Source organism: Cervus canadensis, chromosome 13 (genome assembly GCF_019320065.1).
Source record: "Cervus canadensis isolate Bull #8, Minnesota chromosome 13, ASM1932006v1, whole genome shotgun sequence".
In the NCBI taxonomy this organism is placed as follows: Eukaryota; Metazoa; Chordata; class Mammalia; order Artiodactyla; family Cervidae; genus Cervus; species Cervus canadensis.
This window is the reverse complement of record NC_057398.1, coordinates 14,621,296-14,647,141: the sequence shown is the minus strand read 5'-3', so window position 1 is coordinate 14,647,141 and position 25,846 is coordinate 14,621,296. Positions and strand designations below refer to the sequence as shown.

Genomic DNA, 25,846 nt, shown 5'->3' with positions numbered 1-25,846 from the left:
GCTTTTTTTCACACTAGGATCTTCTGATCTTTGATTCTCTTATTATTTTTAGCAACTCCACCTAAAAACCAAATACTACTCACATGTAATTTTCTAAAAGGAGCCATTTTATAGCTGTTATAAAAGTTCATTCTTCTTTTCACAATAGTGTTCCCTGTTAAAATATCTGGCAGTTTCACCTGTTCTATGTGACATCTTTAAGGACTTTTGTCTGTATGGGGTAACCAGCCGTAAAGTTTCCCAAACAAATTTCACATTTTGGTAATGAAAATTCATGCTCCTGTTTAATTGCTGATTCTTACCTTGTCTTTTCCATGTGTGTTTATGTGTTTCAGGAAAAAAGTGCCAGTTCAAATGTAAGACTTAAAACCAATAAAGAGATTCCAGGATTAGTTCATCAACCCAGAGCAAAGTAAGTTCCAGTTCCTGTTTGCCTATTTTGTTTGGAGAGATAAAAACGTTTTTAGTGTGAGCTCCATTTTGCCTACTGGATAACCAAGACTTAAGAAACAGCCTCAGTGATTGAGACACATGATTTAGTCTAATGGAACATAACAGAGACCCAAGGCAGACCCGTAGTATATGACCGAGCTGACACTTCCCATCAGGTAGGAGACAATGACGGGCAGTGTCTTCATGACCATGGGGTAGTGAAGAACTTTGAATAAGTCACAAAGGATACAAATTGTAAGAAAGATGATTAATTTTTATGACTATGGTAAAATTAAGAACTTCTACTTCTCAAAATATAGCATAGGATAGTAAAAGGCCACAAAATGTTGGACTATATTTATAATACGTATAATTAGCAATAGTGGATTCTTTACCAGCTGAGCCACAAGGGAAGCCCAGGAGTACTGGAGTGGGTTGTCATGCCCTCCTCCAGGAGATCTTCCCAACTCAGGGATTGAACCCAGGTCTACCTGCATTGCAGGCCAGTTCTTTACTGACTGAACCATCAGGGAAGCCCAAGAATACTGGAGTGGGTAGCCTATCCCTTCGCCAGCAGATCTTCCCCACCCAGGAATCAAACCAGGGTCTCCTGCATTGCAAGCGGATTCTTTACCAACTGAGCTATCAGGGAAGCCCAGTTAGATTTCCAGGATATGTAAATTAACTAATCAATAAGTAAAAGATAGAACTTACAGAAAAATAGGCTAAAGACATAAACAACCACTTGACTGAAGAGGGAAATGAATAGTTGATGTGTCAGGAAAAACTACCATGAGATTGGCAAAAAATATAGTAGTCTGTTGATAGACAAAGTTCACCAGGATGTGGGACAACCAGCACACTTAACTCCTGGTGGTGGGAATATAAACTGGTACAATTACTTTGGAAAACACTTCGCCTTATCTAGTAAAATTGTACCTGGGCATACCTGGCTGCCTAGCGCCTCCACCCTCAGGTGTATACCCTAAAGAAACTCTGATGAAGGTGTGCCAGTAGGCATATTTTGAAATATCCATAGCAGCACTGTTTATATGAACTCTTAAAGTTTTAAAGTTCTTGAAAAGATGGGACTTCCTGGTGTCCCACTGGTTAAGACTCTGCATGTCCACTGCAGCAGACACAGGTTTGATCCCTGGTGGAGGAATTAAGATCACATGCCATGCAGCACAGCCCGCCCCCCCCCCACCAAAAAAAAAACCTTAGAGATAAAACCCAAATGTCTATCAAACATATAATGAATAACAAAATTGTGGTATAGTCTTATGATGGAAATACTACGTATCAGTGAAAATAAATGACCTTTAGCTACATAGATCAAGATAGAGGGATCTCATGAAATGTCAGACTGTGCCAGTAAAGTAAGTAGTAGTACCTGCCTATGTACAGTTTCATGCATATAAAAATTCAAAAACAGGCAGAACTAAGAAATATTTGTATATACATATATTATACATCTATATATACACATATTGCTCAGTCAGTAAAGAAAGAGTGGCTCAGTTGGTAAAGAATCATCTGCCTACAATGCGGGAGACCTGGGTTCAATCCCTGAGCTGGAATACCCCCTGGAGGAGGGCATGGCAACCCACTCCAGTATTCTTGCCTGGAGAATCCCCATGGACAGAGGAGCCTGGCGGGCTGCAGTCCATGGGGTCACAAAGAGTGATTAAGCACATATGATAAAACAATAAAAACAAGCAAGGAAATGAAAAGGCATTAAATTCAGGATAGTGCTCCGTTCTCCTGGATAGAAGACAGTGGAACCAGAGGTTCTATCTCTTAATCCAAGTTGTGGTTACATGCATCTTCCTTTAATTATTATTATTTAAAAATGTACAAATAGCATTATGTTTCCTTTTCTGTGTGTTAAGTATTTCACAATTAAAATGTTAGAGAATAATGAGTAGTTTTCTATATTAGACTCAGTGTTCTGAAGCTGAGTCTATCACTGGTGATAAAATGCACTTTGTGTGACTTGGAAGCTGCCTGTCCTTTCTTCAAAAAGGCTATTATCCCAAAGGCTGCAAATCTCTTTTGTGCTGTTCTGCCTAACTATGAACAAATTCCCTAAGGGTGCTGATCACACGAGTGAATCTGATACAGTCACTCCCACCCCCAAAAAATTTAATGAGGACATATATGTAAATAAACATCATAAGTGGAAAAAGTTCTCTGATTCTTCCTGGAAAGGTGAGACAAAAGTAACATCATCCCTTTAACCTGGGTGTCTGTAGAGCTGCTGCAGCGATGGCCACTATGAGGTGGTGGTTAGGACTCAGGGGGCAGTCCGTCAGCTCAGGGATTTCATTTCTTACTTCCAATGAAAACTGGACATTTTAAAATTCATTTATCATTTACAATGTCAGCCATTTTTTTCCCCAATAATGGGAGAGCCAATTTTTTCACCCTCAGGTAAGTGTTATGCTATAATCGCAACCTCCCTAATCAACTTCGCTAGTAACCACTTTTATCTACACTAATTTTATCTGCCTCTGGGGACAACAGGTATCTGAAGACACTATCGAATCATCTTTTCATCAAGCTGTTATATGTGTGCTATTTTTAAATGCTTCTCTGATCTCTGAGTTCTAAAGAAAATACTCTATTAAGGAGAACTAAGGAGAGTTTCTTTTTTCCTTTAGAGTAAATACTTATTTACTTAATTTTCACACACTGAAGTAGCATGCTTTGCAGTCTGGTGTATGCTAAAGCTTTCAGAGAAGTTGATTAAATTGGCTCATGTGTTTACACTAAAATTATGAAGAGAATCCCCTGTTTTTCACACAGCATAATGCCTGTGTGTGTGTGTGTGTGTGTGTGTGTGTGTGTGTGTGTATTTTAAACTGAGTCAGATCGTTGGGTTTCCAGAAGAAATCTTTCTGGAGGTCTGAGAGAAGGATTTACTTTCCCTACATGCTGACACATAGGATTCAGGAAATTATCATTTATTATGCAGTTGTATGGGCTTCCCTGGTGGCTCAGAGAGTAAAGAATCCGCCTGCAATGTTGGGGACCTGGGTTCGATCCCTGGGTTGGGAAGATTCCCTGGAGGAAGATATAGCAACCCACTCCAGTATTCTTGCCTAGAGAATCCTTATGGACAGAGGATCCTGGTGGGCTACAGTCCATGGGGTCACAAAGAGTTGGACACTACTAAGTGCTGAAGCACAGCACATGCAGTTGTATAAAATGAGTTTGTTTCCCCCTTGAGTGGAGGGACAATCCCATACCTGCTAACAGCAGATTTACTAAGAATGAAGGTGAATAGTGCTCACACCTTCGTTTGATGCGCCACATAGAGTGTATCCTTATTGCCTTTGTAATCTCAGTCCAGTGAACTAATGTCTTGGAGCTTTAGTTTTCTCCAAGAAAAATAGAGGTGAAAAATCCTATCTTATAGGACTGGGGTTTAAGTGAAATAATGTATGCCTGGTGCTTATCATGATATCTGACACTTGGTAAGAATGCCTTAGCAATTAGAAACAACCCCAAAAATGCCCTTTGACAGGAAATTGGGTAAATGAACTGCACTGTATTCACACAGTGGAGTATGAGCGGTCAAAACGAATGCACTGCAGCAATACACCATGCCGGATGCCCCTGGCAGCATAGCTAGTTCTAGCAGCTAGAGCAAAGAGTAAGTCCTGAAACATCACATGGAGCATGATACACACTATAAAGTTAACAACAACCAAAATAGGGACTTCTCTGGGGGTCCCATGGTTAAGAATCTGCCTTCCAATGCAAGGGACACAGGTTCGATCCCTAGTCGGGGAACTGAGATCCTGCACGCTGCAACTACTGAGTGCACATGCTCTAGAACCTGTGCCTCACAGCCCACATGCTGCACCTGAGGCCTGACACAGCCAAATAGATAAATAAATGTTTTTTAAAAAATCTAAAATAAATTATCTGCTTTTTAAGCACATGGAGAGATGGAGTATAGGAAAGCGGGGACATGAGGGTTGAGGTGGAGAAACGCATGCATGGGTGGGGAGTGAGTAACCTCTAGGTTGTTAAGATCCTAGCTTTGTTTTCTTTGTTTTGGTTTCATGGGTACTTATTATACTATTTTTTAAAAATAATCAACTGAAGAAATGCAAGCCATGAACTACTAGCAACGGTGTGTCCTGCTGTGAGGGCTGGGATTGCCCCACTTCCCTGAGGTTTGGTGCTTGCTTTACATGTAGACAGTCTGACGTCCTTCACCTCTGATCTCAAGCACGTGATAGGACCCCTGAGCCTGTGTGTCCTTCGCAGGGATGGCAGACACATTTGCAGAGTCGCTTTTACCAGAGAACTCTTCCGTTGTCCATGCAATGTGCATATGTCTGAGTACTAACCAGACATCCCCATTTCCATGCTTTGATGTTTACAATAATGGAGTTAATGGAAGTTAGTAACATCACAGAACATTAGTGCCAAAAGGACCTCAGAGACCTGTTCGCTGTTTTAAAATGAGGAATCTGAGGCCTGCGCCTCACCCATGCTAACAAATGGTGCTGTCTCTGTGAGGATCGCAAATCACATGAATTTAAATAGAGACCACTCGATTAACTAGTTAAATAGTCATTAGCCTGCTGTTGTATCCAAGGCGATAAATACTAAAAACTCTAACCCAAAAATTTCCACAGGGGACACAGAACCCTAAAAGCGCCATCTTTATGAAGCATCTTGGCGTTTCCCAGGGAAACTAATGGCGCTGATTATAAAGAACCCACCTACCAATCCAGGAGACATAAGAGATGCAGGTTCCATCCCTGGGTCGGGAAGATCCCCTGGAGGAGGAAATGGCAACCCACTCCAGTATTCTTGCCTGGAGAATCCAATGGACAGAGGAGACTGGTGGGCTACAGTCCGTAGGGTCACAAAGAGTCAGACACAACTAAAGTGACTTAGCAGGCAGGCAGGCATTTATATTAAGATACATAAATGTATTGGTCGCTCAGTCATGTCCGACTCTGTGTGACTCCTGTGACCCTCTGTGTGACTCTGGGTTGTAGCCCACCAGGCTCCTCTGTCCATGAGATTGTCCAGGCAAGAAGACTGGAGTGAATAGCCTTTCCCTTCTCCAGGGGATCTTCCCGACCCAAGGATCAAACCTGGGTCTAAGATTTATATATAAATATCTTCATGCCTTTCCTGTCTGGGACCCAGAGCTGGTCAAGAAAGTCATCTGCTGAGAGCTTGGCTAAGAATAGGAAGGATGCCCCCAAAAGTGTCTGAGCAGCCACAGTGGGTACCAGAATATTCATGTTTCCCACTAACAAGAATTCCCCCAGGCTCTCCTTTGGTGCCTGTTTATGCTAACTTTAGACACAACTCGAACAAGTTTGCCTGCACTGCTTCTAAGCACGGAGTCAAAGCAGAAACTGAGAAGAAAATGGAAAGAGGACCGATACCTTCTCTGACAAGGAGAGATGAAAGGAAGAGCTCAAAAGCAGGCAGAGAACAAAAGCCTGGAGTCTAAGGTCATTTTGCTTAAAGAGAGCCAGCTCGAGCCATCTTAGGGGCTTCAGGGCTATCCCAGTATTACAGAAGAGCGTTGTGATTTAAGGTTGAGGAGAGTGGCTGCCGGTCGTCAAGTGAAAGCTAAGTAATGTTTGAGATAGATGGCTATTCAAGAGTATACAGTTTAGAAGACTTGCATCCAGAGTGGCTCAAATGAATAACGTTTTGGCACTTAAAGAAGGAAATCTGGGGAAACTCAACTTTGCAAAATGGCTTTTCTGTCCAGCCAGAGAAAGAGAGAAGACTGTTTAATCGCTCTCATCATCCAAGATTCTGCCCTGCCTGTGTAAAATGCAGTCAAAGAGGACCTGTTTCTGAAACAGGACGTCTACCTTATTTGAATGATCATATTCGTTGTTATTCAGTAGTGTCCGACTCCCTGCAACTCCATGGGCTGCAGCACGCCATACTTCTCTGTCTTTCACCATCTCCCGGAGCTTGCTCAAACTCATGTCCATTGAATCGGTGATGCCATCCAACCATCTCATCCTCGATCATCCCCTTCTCTTCCTGCCTTCAATTCTTCCCAGCATCAGAGTCTTTTCTAGTGAGTCAGCTTTGCACATCAGGTGGCCAAAGTATTGGAGCTTCAGCTTCAGCATCAGCCCTTCCAATGAATATTGAGGACTGATTTCCTTTAGGATGGACTGGTTGGATCTCCTTGCAGTTCCGAGGAACTCTCAAGTATCTTCTCTAACACCACAGTTCAAAAGCATCAATTCGCCATTCAGCCTACTTTATGGTCCAACTCTCACATCCATACATGACTACTGGAAAGGATGGCAAAAATTAGATTATATACATGAAAGTACTTTAGAACTGTGAAAGTTGATGCTGGTATCAGATATCTTCATTCTTTTTCTTTTATATCAGATCTAGATCTGACACACAGGGGAAACCTCCTTTAAGCCTTATTATCTGTCATGGGAGGCCTGAAGGGTTTCCAGTCACTCGTGCCCCTCTACGTGGCCGCTGCAGGGGATGTCAAGTAGGTTGCCTGCCACACCTAGACGGGAGGGGAAGAGGCTCTTCCAGAGCCTCTCCTCCCCACGCCCCCAGCCGCTAAACCAGTAGGCATTAATGGCAAGTGAAAGAAATACTGGACCATGTGTCTCTTACCCCAGCATCCTGACTGCCTTGGAACACCCACAACTCTCTGCCAGGTAGAAACTGCTGTCATTAAGACCTCATTGCCCCCAAGACCCTTCCCCTCCCATCTGTGATCTCTGCTCTCCTTACCTTCTTGGTTTTGTCCCCACCAACCTCGCCCATCTCACTGAGGATGCTGTTACATAGCAAAGAACAGGGAATCAGGGCGAGGGCTGCTCAGACATGCCTCCTCACTTACTCCCCATTACAGCGGAATTTCAGTTCCAAAGAGGCACATTTGCTGTCACCAGTATCAAAGACGTTTAGGGACAAGGTTGAGTTCTTGGCTCGTCTGCAGCCAGCACACAGCCATACGGTCGGCTGAATAGCGTGCTCACGCCTCTGGTAGAATACACATTTTAATATCATAATTAGGATATGTTTTTTAACAAATCTTTTTTAAAAAATATTTATTTATTTTATTTTTTGGTGCACTGGGTCTTAGTTGTGGCACGTGGGCTCTTCATTGCGGAGCACAGACTTAGTTGCCCCATGGCATATGGGATCTTTGTTCCCCGACCAGGGATTGAACCTGCGTCTATGGCATTGGAAGGCGGATTCTTAACCACTGGACTGCCAGTGAAGTCCCAGGATATATTTTCTTGTTATACTTACACACAGCGTTGAAATACGCCATGTGCTGCTTACCTGTGCTTTTTGTTTTAATTATAGATGTGTATCTGAAGAAAAAAATGGGCACATACCTCCCAGTAACACCAACATAAATAATATGTACATTGAAAGGAAATCGTGTTTCTTAAGTTGTAGAAACTGATAGGCTATTATGAAACACACTTGTAGGATTACTCTCATGACATTCAGCCTTAGTATGACTTCAGAGCACTTCAGTGGAAAAGTCTGCAAGAAATAAAGGACAGCCTCAAAGTTTAGACCCTCAGCATTTTTCACCTGAGGGAACTGGGAAACATTGAAAATATGCACTTAACTATTCTTTGTTTTTCAGCATGCACATCTCTGAAAGCCAACAAGAATTCTTCAGAATGCTGGATGAAAAAATTGAAAAGGTAAGAAGTAAAGTAACTGCATATTTCAAGGGGAATGTTGCCTCATGCGTTAAGAGTAACAATATTCTGGTATCTGTGGTACAAAGCTGTTCTTGCAAGGGGGTGGTTAGAATTAACAGCAGTTACCCCACACACACAATTCAGAAGGTGGCTGTGAGGTTTAACGTATGACTGAGCTTCCCAGGATCCTGGGCTGATCTTTCACTGAAGCCTGGAAACTCAGAGTGAGACTGGTGAGAGCCTTTGCCTAAAAAGTGTTGCTATCATTGTGTGTTGTCCACACCTGATCCCCTGCTCCGCTCGCAGGCTGCAGTCAAGGAGGTCCTTAGTACCTGCTTACTTAGTACCTGCCCAGGTACTTACTTAGTACCCGCCCAGCACTTCTCTGACTTCTTTACAAACATCACAAACATGTGGCAGTCAATACCTGCTTAAGGGAGCTGGCCATGAGACAGGTAACACGTGCATTTTACAAAGAAAGTGAGGCTTAGAATGCCTGAGTATAACTTAGCCAGGTTTGCAAAGCTAATAGCGGTAGAGTTAAAATTCCAGCCCATGTCTATCTGACTCCAAAGCAGAACCTCCAAGTCACTTCTCCATACAGGTGTGGATTTTATAATGACGAGAAGATTCAAAGTTGATCCATGTGGAAATTTAACCCATATTTACGCTCTCAGAATGCCACATGCAAATCAATTGAATGAAGAGTAGAATATGGTAATCATTAGAGATTTGCATGCTCATAGAATTTCAATTTATTACAGCAGGGAGTGAATTTTAAATGCTAAAGCTATACATCTGAGAGCTGTAATTTGAAGCCTTATTCTAAAGAAGAGTTAAATTCTAAATTCAGAACATATCGCAACTATGGTCAAGACATCACAGACCAAGTTTACCCTTGAAATGTTTTCCATTTTAATTTTTATTTCTCTTTTATGGTTTGTGGTCCTTGAGTATTTCTTCGTGTATTCCTAGGTTATGTATGTATCAATCAGTGGAAGATAGTGAAGAAGGTCTTAAATTCATCTGTATTTCAGTAGCAGACTCCACTCTGAGGTAGACCCCTGCCCCAAAAGAATCATTACAAAATTTTCTAATGCACCTTTAAAAGACCAGCATATATTACCAATGTAAAAAATAGAAATGGGTAATGAATTAAAATAATAATTTAATCTATAGTGTTCATCGGCTGTGCTCACATACTCATTTGAATATATATTTTTCTTTTTTACTTTCAGTGAAATTTTTTAGCTTATGCATGACTTTTTAGATTGAAAACATCATCTAAGAATAATTAGCAATTTTCACATATTGATTCAAAAGCTGACTAACTTGCCAATAACATTTTTTTTTCAGTAAAGAGAAACCTAAATAGAAATATTTTGTTCCCACTCTAATAGTGAAGATTTTTTTTCTCTGTTTGGATTATTTCTCCTGCACTAACATTTTGGCAATAAAAATATATGCTTATTAGTTAGAAATAATCTGCAAAAATTGAAACCTGAATTGTGAGTTATCTTTTTAAGCAACATTTACAAACCCTGACAAGGTGTTTAAAATGATATAATCTCTTTCCAGTGTTTCCATAATTGAAATTCTACCTCTTGTTACTCAAAACTGAAATTCATTGTTCTCATCTGGAATTCAGTTTCCTGTCTTACTTTGCATCTAAAGTGTAGACAATGTGTGTAGTGCAACAAAAGCAAAGTTTATAACTTGATCATTTGTTTGGTGGAACTTTCCTTGGACAAAGGAGCATTTGTAGATTCAATATAAACAGTGTTCCCACTATATATTGAACACATTCATAGACAAAAAAGGAGCAGTTATATAATCTGTGATAATTGCCCAGTTACAGGTCTCTAAGGGAATTTTCTATCAACTCTGAGCCAAACTTTCCTGTTTCTCCTCCCTTACCTAAAGTTCATCCTTCTGAATTTTGTGAATATGCTATCCTTTGTATCATCTAAACATTAAGCCTCCCTCAAATTAAAATATTTCATCATAATGTATATGTTTGGCTTAATATAATCTTCACAATGGTTTATATAACCAAAATTGGAAGTTGGATTCTTGTGAACTATTTTCCTGACTTTTTACCATTACTGAATATTTCTTTGCTCAAACTAGCATGTGGACAACCATAAATGCAATCAAAACTATTCTTTAGGTTTTGTGTTGTTGTTCAGTCGCTAAGTTGTATTCAGTTCTTTGCGACCCCATGAACTTCTGCTTCCCTGTCCTTCACTATCTCCCAGCATTTGCTCAGACTCATGTCCATTGAGTCGGTGATGCCATCCAACCATCTCATCCTCTGTCACTCCCTTCTCCTTTTGCCTTGAATCTTTCCCAGCATCAGGCTCTTTTTCAATAAATCAGCTCCTCTCATCAGATGGCCAAAGTATTGGAGCTTCAGCTAGCTGTAGCCACAGTCCTTCTAATAAATATCCAGGGTTGATTTCCTTTAGGATTGACTGGTTTGATCTCCTTGCAGTCCAAGGGACACTAAAGAGTCTTCTCCATTGAATCAGTTCTAATGAGATGGATTAAACTGGAGCCTATTATACAGAGTGAAGTAAGCCAGAAAGATAAAGACCAATACAGTATACTAACACATATATATGGAATTTAGAAAGATAGTAACGATAACCCTATATGCAAGACAGAAAAAGAGACACAGATGTACAGAACAGACTTTTGGACTCTGTGGGAGAAGGCGAGGATGGGATGTTTCATGAGAACAGCATCGAAACATGTATATTATCTAGGGTGAAACAGATCACCAGCCCAGGTTGGATGCATGAGACAAGTGCTCGGGCCTGGTGCACTGGGAAGACCCAGAGGGATCGGGTAGAGAGGGAGGTGGGAGGGGGGATCGGGATGGGGAATACATGTAAATCCATGGCTGATTCATGTCAGTGTATGACAAAAACCACTACAATATTGTAAAGTAATTAGCCTCCAACTAATAAAAATAAATGGAAAAAAAAGAGTCTTCTCCAGCACCACAGTTCAAAAGTATCAACTCTTCCACACTCAGTCTTCTTTATAGTACAACTCTCACATCCATACATGACTAGTGGAAAAACCATAGCTTTGACTAGATGGACCTTTATCAGCAAAGTAATGTCTCTGCTTTTTAATACATTATCTAGGTTTGTCATGGCTTTTCTTCCAAGGAGCAAGCGTCTTTTAATTTGAAGTCTGCAGTCTCCATCCATGGTGATTTTGGAGCCCAAGAAAATACAACTTGTCATTGCTTCCACTTTTTCCAAATTTATTTGCCCAGAAGTGGTGGGACCAAATGCCATGATCTTAGTTTTCTGAATGTTGAGTTTCTAGCTGGCTTTTTCACTCGCCTCTTTCACCCTCATCAAGGTGTTCTTCAGTTCCTCTTCACTTTCTGTGATTAGAGTGGTGTCATCTGCATATCTGAGGTTGTTGATATTTCTCCCAGCAATCTTGATTCCAGCTTGTGATTCATCCAGCCTAGCATTTCACATGATGTATTCTGCATAGAAGTTAAATAAGCAGGGTGACAATATACCAACTTGACATACTCCTTTCCCAGTTTTGAACCAGTCAGTTGTTCCATGTCCAGCTCTAACTGTTGCTTCTTGATGTACATACAGGTTTCTCAGGAGACAGGTAAGGTGGTTTAGTATTCCCATCACTTTAAGAATTTTCCACAGTTTGTTGTGATCTACATAGTCAAAGACTTTAGCGTAGTCAATGAAGCAGAAGTAAATGTATTTCTGGAATTCCCTTGCTTTCTCTATGATCCAATAAATGTTGGCAATTTGATCTTTGGTTCCTCTGCCTTTTCTAAATCCAGCTTGTGCTCTGGGAGTTCTCAGTTCACATACTATTGAAGCCTAGCTTGAAGGATTTTGAGCATAACCTTACTAGCATGAGAAATGAGTGCAATTGTCCAATAGTCTAAACATTCTTTGGCATTGCCCTTCTTTGAGATTGGAATGAAAACTGACCTTTTCCAGTCCTGTGGTCCCTGCTGAGTTTTCCAAATTTGCTGACATATTGAGTGTAGCACTTTAACCACATCATCTTTTAGGATTTTAAATAGTTCACCTGGAATTCCATCATTTGCACTAGCACTACATTTGTTTGTTTTACAGGGTTGACTTAAAAAATTAAACTCAGAGCTTCATGCTGAAAATTGGAGTCTTTCTGAAAGGGCTTGACTTTTGAGATTTAATTTTTCTCTGGATTCCTTTTTTCTTCCTTAAATTGTTAAGAAGCAAAGCCAAGTGAATCTGTAGTGATTTAAACCTGCCCTTCCTTGATTCATCCTTTGTATTTAGTGAATGTCTCCAGGGCATGATACCTTTCAGCTGTCCTCTCCATACCAAAAGAAATCTCTGGTCTGTCTCCTCAAGGTATATGCAAAAGTACCATTGATACAAGGAAACAAAGATGACTGGATTATTTAATATTTATTGTGAAATTTAGTATGGACGACTCTACTTCCCAAGTGGCATAGTGGTAAAGAATCCACCCGCCAATGCAGGAGACGCAAGAGACACGGATCAGGCAGATCCCCTGGAGGAGGAAATGGCAACCCACGCCAGGATTCTTGCCTGGAAAATCCCATGGACGAGGACCCTGGCGGGCTACATGGGGTCGCACACACACATGCTACTTCAGAAATAATCATGGTGTCGAGCTGCAGTTTACTTTTGCCCACAACTGGGCAAGCAGTGTTGTAAGGAGTTATCGGTGGCAAAGAAAAGCAAGTAGCAAAAATGAATTAATTATTTAGCATTTATGAGTACCAGGCATTATGCGATGACTCAGGATAGAAAAACAGGAAATGGGGGATACAAAATAAGTAGGAAACCGTCCCTTGCCTTGAGGAGCTCAGTTCTAAAAGCAGACTTCTTTGAAAAGGTAATTATTTTAACCATGGAGGAGTCCTTCATCCAGCACCCCTACCTCCATTATCACCATGAGTCAGGTGTTCCTTTATCGAATACAGATGTTTCAAGTGCTGAAACTTGAGGTCTATGAACCAGGCAGTTGGGACATCTGGCCACTTGACACCATGTCACTGTGCTGGCATGAGGAAAGCGAAGACAGCTGCATCTGAAGGTGACCGTGGGAGAGAGTTTTATCAGGAGAGCAATGAGGGTTCAGAAGAGCATTATAACCTCTGACCTACATTTCCTCTTCCTTTCAGAAAGTAAAAATCCTGTGAAACGATGAGAGCACCTCATTTATCTTTACCTCATTATTTTTTACTCAAGTACCTACCTGTTATTCTATGACAGTCTGTAGTTGTGCCTGACAATTCACAGGCTCTTGAATCTTATGTAAAGTGATGACATTTGCCTAGTTTTGCATCTTAAAGAAAATGACAGTTCACTGCAGAGGAAGATAATGATTTTAAACTTGTCTTTCAGTATAATCAGAAGAGAAAGAAGAGATCTAGATTATTAAAACGTGGCCCTGTGGAGGAGTTTTTGAATATGATACCAAAGACAGATTACATCAGATTTTAATATACGCTTTCTACAATACATTTAAATTTACTTGTAAGAAGAAGAAAAAGTAAATACATTTTTAAAGTATCTGCCTTAAGAGTATCTTTTCCAGGCAAACACAGGGATTTATATTTTGCTTTAGGAAGATTTAAGAACAGCCAATGACTGGGAAGTCTTTTGCCTTCTCAAAGAGAACCCTGAATATTAAATAAAGAATGTCTCGGCACAGAGCTATTTGCATCTCGTTAGTTTTCCTCATGCAAGGCATCTTAAGCTTTGCATCATGGGCATCTTTTTGGAATTTTGTTAAAGTTATAAAAACACTCGCTATAAAAAGGCACATGCTATCATATAGACAACATTCTGAAGTAAAACTTTAGAGTTTATAACTCTGCAGAGCCCGTCCTTGATCCCCAGGCAAAGAACCTGTGCATTTCACTGGTATGCTTTGCTCAGATCCAGGGCCCGATGACACCCACGAGCACACACGAGTCTCACCAGCGTCTCGTCTTATTCATGTGTGTCTCTGACTTAAAATTAGGAGACCAAGCACAGATTAATTCCAACACAACCCTGTCTGCTTGCTTTCTCATCTCCCTTCTCCTCTTTGAAAATAGCTCATAGTACTTCACCACCCCCGCCCATGGCTGAGCCATCAGCATGCCGCTGTACTTCACATATTCTGTGCAGTTTTAGGAGTCTGCCTCTGTTGACCGGAATTATTCAATGTGACATTTTGAGGAAATGTCTGAGAAAGAGCAGCGTGTGGATTTTAAATCAGCGGATTTTTAAAGATGCTTATCTGTAGACCTCTACATCTATTGCAAAATCATTTACACTCAGAAAACGTTTGGGTTCCTGAAATGGCCTGAGTTCCTTGGCCCCAGAACTAGTTGGTGAGAAAGATCATGATAAGTCTGCATTTCTAAATTTATTTCAAGGGCTCCTTTTCTTAATATTATGTCAGAAGTCCGTTATGAATCAGTATGTCGCATATCAAAAGGTGTTTGCTTTCCATCTGGTGAAGAGACTGACTTGTGTGTAATTATGAACTGTGATTTGGGGTTCTCTGTATAAACTCTTCCTGTAGGAGAGAGTTTAACCTCAGAGCTGCTATAGAATCGAAGATAATGTTTGGCACCTGCAGGTGATGATAGGTTTTACTTTCAGGTGGTGCATTTAAAGGTGTCCTCAGTGCCCACCAGTGATGAGAAACATGGGACTGCTTTATCAAATCCTGAACAATGTCACCCGGCCTGCCCATGTGTACAGATGAAGTCATAGCTTGTCCCTCCCACCCAGCTTGCCAATCTTGGTAACAACTCGGACCTGCAGCACTGACGAGGCGATGCTCTTGGCGGCCTGAGTATTTTGGAAGTGGGCTGGGCTGCCAATCTCATTGCATTATTCCTTGCTCCACAGGAAGCACCACAGGGACCTGCTTTTGCTAATAACCAAACCTTTCCCGTGTCTCCTTCCCCTTCATCCCCCGCCTCGCCTACTCTCTCCCCTGTATGCATCTTGCCTCATTCATCGGCCAAATTAAAGCTGTAATCACAACGGTAAGGACGTGACTCAGCCCTGTTTGTCTCTCCCTACTGCATGGCTTTATGCAGGTGACTTCTTAATTGAATTCACGTTGAAATGTACTGCGTACGTGCATGCAAGCTGTCACTTCAGTTATGTCCAACTCTTTGCAACCCCATGGACTGTAGCCCATCAGACTCCTCTGTCCGTGGGATTCTCCGGACAAGAGTGCAGGAGTGGGTTGCCATTTCCTTCTCCAGGGGATCTTCCCCACCCAGGGATCGAACCTGCATCTCTTACATCTCCTGCATTGGCAAGCGGGTTCTTTACCACTAGCGCCACCTGCTCAGTCGCGATGGTAACATCATGCAGGAACCACTGGTGATGTGTATGCACACCGTGGGCTTTGAGGATCCCCGCGTCCCCCAGCATCCCAGGTAGCTACTAGTCATGGGGGATGCAGCCAAGGAAAATAAAGCGGGCGGCAAGCTTAGAGGAAATACAGCACAACCAGCCTCCGCTCACTTTCTTTTTCTCTGGAGGGCTTGATTTTCAGAGAATTCTCGAGGTTCTATGAGCCTGGCACCTGAGGGAGTAGCAAAGGAGCGAAGAGTGGAGGTTCGAAAACAAGGGAGTACAAGAATGCAGACAGAGCCATGCCGTTTTTATGAATGCGGGGAGGCTGACAGTGCTCTGAACTCAGCGGCAACACGGGGCACAGCTGGTGAACGGTGCCATTTTGCTGGGCGTGCAAGGGAAGGCAGCCCGAGAAGCCACTCAGCAGGGAGACAGTGACTCAGGCTCAAGTGGCTTTCTTGCCGTGTTCCCTTTTGGCTTCTCCTTCCCATCCTCTTCCTCGGCTGTCCGTTTCCCTTCCTCCCCATGGCTTTTCCACTCTTCGCCTTTAGCAGCCAGGGACATGGCTTTAGCCTTGCAGAGAACACTCGGGGACACAGAGAGGAGAGTGCCAACCTCTGTAACTGCTCATGTTTTATTTAAGAATCTCGAAAAGGACTTGAAGCATTACATAGACGGCACCCTAAGGATGAACACTGGATCTCGTTCGTGTTTGTTTCCCTCGAACCTAGCAGAAGGCCTGGGTTAGAAAGTGTTCTCCCCAGCCGCAGGCCCAGGACACCCGCTCCTCACCACGCTCCGGGCCTTCTCTCCCTCACATCTGGCTCGTTCACTGCCCGGTGCCTTCTGCGGGTGGGGACTGCCCATCCGTAGCTGCAGCCCTCTTCCTGGCCAAATGCATGTGCTTCCTATTCTGAAAGCAATTCTGCCTCCTATGCCTTTCCTCACCTTTATCGGGAGGAAGGAAAGGAACCAGCTTGTCCCACTCTCCTGTCTCTGGTTGGCTAGCCCATGGAGCAGGAAGACGGGCAAACCCCACATTGTCCACTCTCTCCATCTGTGACTGGGTGGGCCAGTCACCATCCGTTAGGCCTTGGTGGGGAACAGGAGGTAGGCGACGGGATGAGGAGAGGTTGCTGGTTCCTCTAATCCATCAAGAACTCTGATTCTCATTGACCAGCTGCTCTCAGCTAAAAACTATAAGGAAAGGAGGTGTGTGCGTAGCTCCCCAAACCTCTAGCCATGTTCAAAACAAATTCTAGGCTATGAGCAATTTTTTCAGAACAAAGAGCTCTAAAGTTTGCCTGGAAGGCACATCTTTTTCAAGAGGCATATAGGGGCCCAATGGCTAAGGCTCTGCTCCCAATGCAGGGAGGTTCTATCCCTGGTCAGGATCTAGATTCCACGTGCCATACTACAACTAAAGATTCTGCATGCCTCAACAGAGATAGAAGACCCCATGTGCTGCAGCTAAGACCCAGTACAGTCAAATAAATAAATAAATAAAACAAAAATTTTTAAGGCATATGGGTTGAAATCCCAGACTTACTAAAGCCATTGTCCTGAAGGAAGTGAGTCTTAAAGGAGACGTATGAGGCTTCGTGTCCTACAGGAAGTGAATCCCAGGGGGAACCCATGAGGCTCCAGTCCACCAAGTACATTCTCCTGGAGAGGGGCAAGGGGGTGGTATTGAAATCTTAACTTTTTTTAATACCTGAGAATAGACTAATTGAAGACATCTCTTTGAATTAAATCCATCAAGTGACCTGGAAATCTTATGCAAAAATACCACAAACTTTTATAGTGTTTTATTTTATCATTGTGAGGAATCAGGTATAACAGAGGAAATTTTTATAATATTAAGTGAAAAAAAATTTTAATTGTATCTATCATAGGACTGAAACTATATAAAAATGGCACACATATGGTCAGAGATTAAAGTGAAACTTGAAAGCATTCTGATTTATTAGGAAGATGAGGTTCCAAGAAATTTTTTTAATTTCAATTTCAATTTTGATTGATGGTTTTCTTACTTATAAAATAAGAACAATTTTATAAAATGGCCTTTTGGAGAAGTCTGGCCCCATCTGGAGAGAAATCATTCTTAAGATGAAAATCATATCTGCCGTTTGAGCTCTTAGGAAGAGGGCCTCTGAACCCACTGATGATAATTGTATTTTCTGTGACAAGAGTGGGCAGAAAACAGCCCATGAGCCAAATCTAGCCTGCCAGACAAGCATGGTTTTTATGTGTTTAAATGGTTGAGGGAAACAAAATGCAGAATAATATTTTCTGATATGTGAAACATTATGTGAAATTTCAACTTCAGTGTCTAACAAATAAAGTTTTATTGGGACACAACCATGCTCTTTCTTTTACTTTTATCTTCTTTTACATTCATGGCTGCCTTCATGCTTATAGCTGCAGTAGAGTTGCATCAGAGACCCTTTGGAATGCAAAGCCTAGAGTATTTACTGTTTGGCCCTTCACAGAGAAAGTCTCCAAACCCTGGTTTAAGACATGGCCCAGAGACATGGCATCCCAAGTTCTGTATCCTTGCTTTTCTGTCCTTAGTCCTGCTCACCTCCTCATGAGGAAAGGAACATCATTGAAGTCACCTGAGTGCCGACATCCAACAAAACTTGAGAAATAGGTCCCTTACAGCTTCTAAAATCTTCTTTTTGCCAGTAGAATGAAGATCCGGGTTTAAGAAACACTTCATGCGTGCTTGCTCAATCGCTCCAAAGAGTCATGTCCAACTCTTTGTGACCCCGTGGACTGTAACCCACCAGGTTCCTCTGATCTTAGGATTTCCCAGACAGGAATACTGGAGTGGGTTGCCATTTCAGGGGATCTTCCTGACCCAGGGATCAAACCCGAGTCTCTGAGTCTTCTGCATTGGCAGGTGGTTTCTTTACCACTGAGCCTCCTGGGAAGCCCAATAAATACTTCATGGGGGTTTTAAAGCTGTTAGGTTAATACATTCTCTCTTGGAAATGAAAAGGTCAGTCTACTAAGATTCTTGTCACTGTGCTTGTTATTATGGTAATCATTCCTATATATGGTCAAAGAAACAGTCAGAGGCTGTCATACTCCTCCCATTCATTACTAACAAGATCTTTTTCCAACTGAAATAACAACAATGCACGAGTCTAATTAGAATAAAGCTCATTAGAAACAGGCATGGCCATTAATGCCTCGATTGATTTTTCTAATGAAATAAGCCGGGGGAGGAGACCTCAACAGCGCAGCTAATTATGTCTGCTTTTCTCCAGCATTACCTCAAAACTTGTTATAAATTGCTGTTAGGCTGTAAACGAAAATGCTGCTGAAACACTCCCTGGTTGAAGAGGCTCTGACACTTGCAGCCCCAAGGAAGAGATGGGGGTGAGGCATTTACTCCTGGCCCACAGCCCTATAGGAGGAGGAGGGAACAGCAGCCCCTGGAGGTGTCCTTCATTTCACTTTTTCGCCGTTTTCCCGTCTCCTCTGCATCATCTTTGTTCTGGATTCTGGCTGGTAGTTCACAGATGCTCAAGCTGTGGAATGCAGCTTTCATGGCCCTGTATTCTTGGTTCAAGGACGGAGCTTAAATGTCAAGATTCCCACAGAAACTTAGAATCAAAGTTGCTGCTAGATGGTGATACATGGGAAAATGTTGGTGGGAAAAGGTGTTTGATGGACAGAGAATCAGGATGACCCATTAAATTCTGCACCAGAATACAGCTGGGGCAATTGTGTTTCGTTAATCAAGACGTTCTTTAGTGCCCAGAAAGCCAGACCATCCCCCCGTGCAGGGTAGAAGGCTTCTTAAGAAGGATGACTGAGTCAAGAAACAGAAACTCAGTAAGCCCACGATTAGGAAGAGAGAGGAGGAAGATGAATCATGTAAAGGAAGCAGGCAGGAGTAAGAGAGTTAACATAATGCACAGGCTGGAAACCTACAGAGGTTCCCAGTGTCCTTCAGAGAGGTATGGGGAGAGGATGAGGAATTCTTCATTTGTCAGGTAGCCTGCTTTATGATGAGCTTAACAACGCATGGGCTATGCTATGCCAAGTCGCTACAATCACGTCCAACTCTCTGTGACCCCTTGGACTGTAGCCCGCCAGGCTCCTCTGTCCATGGGATTCTCCAGGCAAGAATACTGGAGTGGGTTGCCATGCCCTCCTCCAGAGGGTCTTCCCAACCCAAGAATCAAATCAGGGTGTCCTGCTCTGCAGGCAGATTCTTTACCATAGGAGCTACCAGGGAAGCCCTAACAATGTGTGCTTCCATACAAAAATAAGTCTTGTTAAAGCAAACTTCTCTGACCTGCGCAAGGATTCCATTAACTGTTCAAAAAGACAAAGATGAGAGTGCAGTCCTCCTAGGTTCCCTTACTCTGCTGCTCTCCCCAGGTGTCCCTTCCCAGTAAAGTCTTTCACTTTATCAGCAAGATAAAATCCAAAGATGAATAAGAGACATGCTCTGTTCTGCACCCTGTAGTAAGGGAAACAAACATTTGGGCTACAGTTTCTATAAGGCATGGTGGTGGGATGGAAGGACCACCAAGAGGGAAAAAGACCAAGTCTCCTTAAAGCTCTTGGTGATGTCGGAACATGATCGTAAGACTCGGTAGCTCCTAAGTGAAGGCGGGGGCTCCGCTCTCAGACTCCCTCCTCCTCCGCCTTCTCTTGCTGGGCTGTGTTTAGTTGCTCAGTCGTGTCCGACTCTGCGACCACATGGACTGTAGCCCATCAGGCTTCTCCATCCATGGGGATTCTCGAGACAAGAATACTGGAGTGGGTTGCCATGCCCTCCTCCAGGGGATCTTCCCAACCAAGGGATCAAACTCGGGTCTCCCAAACTGCAGGCAGACTCTACGGTCTGAGCCGCCAGGGAAGCCCTTTGATTTTTAGTAAGTTTACCACACTGTGTGACCATCAGTACTTTTAGAACATTTCCATCACTTTTAGAACATCACTTTTAGAACATTTCCATCACATCAGTAAGATCCCTCCTGCCTGCTTACAGCCAGTCCCCTTTCCGACCTCCAGCCCCAGGGAAACCAATCTGTATATTTTTAAAAACATGTATCTAGGATTTTATCATTGCTATTAATTAACAATAGAAATGATTGCTGTAATAAGGGTATGAACAATTTTATGACTCATTATACATATTACAAACTATTTTCCAAAGCAGCCATACCATTTTACAAGGCTGTAGAGTTGCATTTCATTGTGCACTCTCAAGAATTTTTAAATAGTATCTAATTGTTTTCCTTTGTATTTTTTGACGACTGAAACAGACCATTTTTTTATTTGTGTGTTTACAGACTTTATTTGTTCTGAATGAATTTCCACTTGTGCTCTTCCCTCTTACTGAGATCCTCTTAAGTTAATTTTTTATTGGTATGAGCTTCTCATATAACTTGTCATTTACATATTATATGCTGCTGGTATTTTCTCCACTGAGGTTTGCCTTTTTATTTTATTCTTTTTTTGATATATGCAAAGGTTCATTTTTACGTGATCAAATATGTCCATCTTTTTATTTTTCTTTGTGATCTTTGTCCATGCCTTTGAGGCTAAGAGTTATTTCCCTCTCAAGAGCTTTGACAGAAGTTCAGTTTTATGTTCTGTTTTGTCTTGTTAAGAATTAACACATCATTTCTCTTGGAATCTGTCACTTCTGGTGACCTCCTTTGTCAAATACTTAATTCTTACCTATTTTAGGCCGTATTACAAGGTTATCTGGTTCTGTGCCAGTGATTTTTTTTGATGGGTGCACTTAGAGAATGAGGAAACTGACACATATGCAAGAGAGGGAGACCTGGGAGGAAACCTTGTTACTCGCAGGTAATAGACCAGGGGATGCTCTCAGTCTGGGTGGACCTAGCCTCCTGTTGCTAAGGCCCCAAGTATGCCTTTCTGTGGGAGTTACAGGGAGGCAGCATTTGGACTCAGCTCTTGAACACTTTCATGGGCAGCTTCGGAAAGTATCTGACATTTTCTAGTGAAAAAGAGGAGGCTCCCCGCCCATAATGTGGTCACTGGAGGTCTGTTCCGTGTTAGGTGCCAGTTCAGAGAGGAAGACCTCCATGTCCCCTTCCAACTCCAGAATCTCAGATCTCTCTAGATACTGTGCTTGCTTTCATTTATTCAACAAATTTTATTGAGCATTTAATATGTCAGTGGCGCTCGTCTAAGCTCTGGGGATGCAGCAGTGCAGAAAACAGTTTCTGCCACTGGATACTTCTATTCAAGGGAAAGACAGTCAGTAAAGAAACAAATTCATATATTTATAATGTCAGGTAAAGATAGGTAATATAAGTAAAAATCAATTCATCAATTGATGCTTTTGAACTGTGGTGTTGGAAAAGACTCTTGAAGGTCCCTTGGACTGCAAGGAGATCCAACCAGTCCATCCTAAAGGAGATCAGTCCTGGGTGTTCATTGGAAGGACTGATGTTGAAGCTGAAACTCCACTACTCTGGCCACGTGATGCGAAGAGCTGACTCATTTGAAAAGACCCTGATGCTGGGAAAGATTGAGGGCAGGAGGAGAAGGGGACGACAAGAGGATGAGATGGTTGGATGGCATCACCGATTCAGTGGATACGGGTTTGGGTGGACTCCGGGAGTTGGTGATGGACAGGGAGGCCTGGCGTGCTGCGGTTCATGGGGTCTCAAAGAGTCGGACACAACTGAGTGACTAAACTGAACTGGTAAGTAAAAATGAAGCAGAGTAAGAAGAGCTGTTTTATATTACGAGCTCAGTGAAGACAATGAGGTGACATTTGAGCAGAGGTCTAGACAATGCAAAGTAATGGATAGGGTGAGGGCTGAGGGCAGGAGGAGTCAGCCAGGAAGGGGAAGGAAGGACAAGCACCCAGGCCCGGAGGCATCACTTGTGTGAGGCCCTGAATGCAGAGAAGTGATCCAGTGGTGAGCCCAATTTCTCACATAGTCAGTTTATTAACAGTTGGATCTGTTGATCTCATTTTTCAGTATCATCATAAGAGCTATAATTTATTAATTCCCATGTGCCAGGCTTTGCTGATCACCTGTGTGTAATGACTACTAAGTCTCACAACAGCACTGCAAGCTAGGTCCTCCTGTCCCCATTTTACAGATGGGAAAACACGCTCACTGCTTCTTCTCGGGAACGTTCATCTCGGTCCAGACTGCCCCACTGGGGAAATACTCAGTTCACAGCTGTCTGTTACATGCTTAGTGCGTGCAGATTAGGCCAATGCACACATGTCTATAGAGAAGCACTAGAGACTTCTGTGATAAACTCACACCGGAAACTTGACTGCCAGCCCTAGCCTATTTGCCTACTTAACTTGAAGAGAAAAAGTACAGTAGGCACTTAGAAGGAATAATTCCTTTATTTGAAGTTGCTCTCTGAGCTGGTCCTCTTTAAACTAGCAGAATATAACATCATGGCAATGCCCTTTCCTTCACTGCACTGCAGTATTGTTAATTGTAAGTCTAGACCTTTCAACAAGTAGAAAATCCTTATCCTAGAACCTTAGAAATGTAGGAGTTGACATAAACTTCCAGTTTCCAAGAAAATCATGCATACAATTGAAGAGGACATGGAAACTACACGGAGTAAGGGTGTGGTCAGGGAAAGTGTTAGTCGCTCAGCCGTGTCTGACTTTTTGCAACCCCATGGACTGTAGCCCACCAGGCTCCTCTGTCCATGGAATTCTCCAGGCAAGAATACTGGAGTGGGTAGCCATTCCCTTCTCCACAGGATCCTCCCGACCCAGGGATCGAACCTGGGTCTCCTGCACTGAAGGCAGATTCTTTACCATCTGAGCCACGGTAGGCAAAACCTCCTAAGATTTTTTTGAGTCTGCACCACAGTGCCCCTCTGCTTCTTCAAACAGCCCCTCCTTGTCAGCATCATCGTGAGTTTCCATTCTTCACGCTTGTGGGGGCATCGTGGGGACCTGGCTCTCTGTAGCTTTCTGTGTGTCCTTTGCACAAGGGAGGAATTGTGTCTAACAGCCCCTAATTCTGGCTGCATAAAGCATCTCTACAAAGACTTCCATTTTGTCGTCCCTTTGAGGGGAAAGGGCATGCTTCAGGCTGAGAGAATTGCTGTGAAGCTCCCACACCCAGCTCACTCCTGCTTCCTGCCTTCCACGGCTGAAGGTTTTAAGGTTCCCTCTTTAGCACAGTTCTTTAAAACTTCAAACTTCAAGTGAGACGTGAAGTCACGTTACAGTAACAAGCCTCCCTATTTTGCCCGGTAGAGCCAGTGGGTAGGTGGGGTCCCATGTGATGCTGAGATGGGGCTGCCTCCATAAGTTTTCTCAGGTTCCCCTTAAAATGACACTTGGCCATATGGGAATGCTTACTCTCCACATTTTTGATTTTCAAGTTTTCTATTCATAAAATAATTGGTTCTCAGAACTGCTGACAGGTGAAAATAACAAAAATAAAACTGATTTGAATTTAATCATCCGTTCACTGTAATCATTAACAAAAGAGGCAAGGATTAGCCCTGTTCTGGTCTTCGCTGAGATTTTCCCACAAGTAACAGGCATGGGACTCCTACCTACTTTGCAGGGTTGGTGTGAATCACCAATGAAATAGTGTCTGTAAGGCGGCTGATGCAATTTTTTTTCTCCTTCTCACAGTCATAATAATAATTTCAGAGAAGCAAATGCTTGGAAAATGAAAGTTGCTGTTCGGGGTTGACACAGAGGGTTTACAGAGATTTGTCCCTCAAAAGGGGGCACATTCTTTTTTGTATAGAATGTTCAGTTCAGTTCAGTCACTCAGTAGTGTCCGATTCTTTGCGACCCCATGAATCGCAGCACGCCAGGCCTCCCTGTCCACCACCAACTCCCGGAGTTTACTCAAACTCATGCCCATCGCGTTGGTGACGCCATCCAACCATCTCATCCTCTGTCGTCCCCTTCTCCTCCTGCCCCCAATCCCTCCCAGCATCAGGGTCTTTTTCAATGAGTCAACTCTTCACATGAGGTGGCCAAAGTATTGGAGTTTCAGCTTCAGCATCAGTCCTTCCAATGAACACCCAGGCCTGGTCTCCTTTAGGATGGACTGGTTGGATCTCCTTGCAGGCCAAGGGACCTTCAAGAGTCTTCTCCAACACCACAGTTCAAAAGCATTAATTTTTCGGCGCTCAACTTTCTTCACAGTCCAACTCTCACATCCATACATGACCACTGTAAAAACCATAGCCTTGACCAGATGGACCTTTGTTGGCAAAGTAATGTCTCTGCTTTTTAATATGCTATCTAGGTTGGTCATAACTTTCCTTCCAAGAAGTAAGTGTCTTTTAATTTCATGGTTGCAGTCACCATCTGCAGTGATTTTGGAGCCCAAAAAAATAAAGTCTGACACTGTTTCCACTGTTTCCCCATCTATTTCCCATGAGGTGATGGGACCAGATGCCATGATCTTAGTTTTCTGAATGTTAAGCTTTAAGCCAACCTAAGTATAGAATGTTAGATTCTTTCAATTCTCAAGTGCTTTACAATTTTCAAAATTTCACATACATGATTTCATGTAATCACATAATAATCCTTTTTTCCTCCTACCCCTTAAAAGAGGGCACTTTCTTATGGTAACAGTAATCCTGGAGGGTCTGAAACATTCCCTCTGCATAACCCTGTAACTCTACAGAGTTGGAGACTGCTTTATCGTTGAGTACACTAGTTCATGTGTGTGTGTGTGTGTGTGTGTCTGTATGTCTGTCTGTCTGTCTATCATTGCATCCAAGTCCTTCCTTGTGGATGAGGTGCCCTCTGAACCCCACATTGGCCGGCTGGGCCTTTGCTCTAAGGCTTTGTAAGAAGGGATGGGACCTAGGTGTCTGCCATAGAAGCTTTATTGGAGTTCTGGTCCATCTGGGGTATAAGACTGAGGTGGGAGGAAGGGTTCCCCGACACCTGGCAGATTACCATTTGTGACAACAGTTCACACCCCCCATCAGTCACAAGGAAGGTGGTCCCTGATATCTTGCCGTGGCCTGAACAAACACGGGTTTCAGCAGCAACAGTAGTAATCATAGAAGCAGCTGACAGTTACTGACCACCTGCTAGGTACTATATTTTTCCCATTTGATCCTGATCACAACCCAGTGAGACAGAGACCGTGATTATCCCCAGGGTGTCGAAGCCCAGTGATGTGCCCAGTGTCACATGGCAGTGTATGTGTCCACATATACACGGGGAAAGTCATCTTTCCTTCCCTAATAAAACCTCCATGGAAACGCCACAAGCCCACATTTCCCCTCCACCCACCCAGCACCCACCCACAGGTCTACTCTCTGAGCCCGGTGAGTTGTTTCTGATTG

The 25,846-nt window shown here is 42.9% G+C and overlaps 1 protein-coding gene across 1 annotated transcript in view; it reads left to right on the top strand.

Annotated features, from left to right (window-relative positions):
* C13H1orf21 (chromosome 13 C1orf21 homolog) overlaps positions 1–25,846 on the top strand; it is a 237,799-nt gene that overhangs the window by 207,537 nt on the left and 4,416 nt on the right. Inside the window, exons 4-5 of the mRNA XM_043484883.1 lie at positions 336–412; positions 8,078–8,138. Coding sequence (XP_043340818.1) covers positions 336–412; positions 8,078–8,138 — 138 coding nt within the window. The remainder of the gene's footprint in view (positions 1–335; positions 413–8,077; positions 8,139–25,846) is intronic.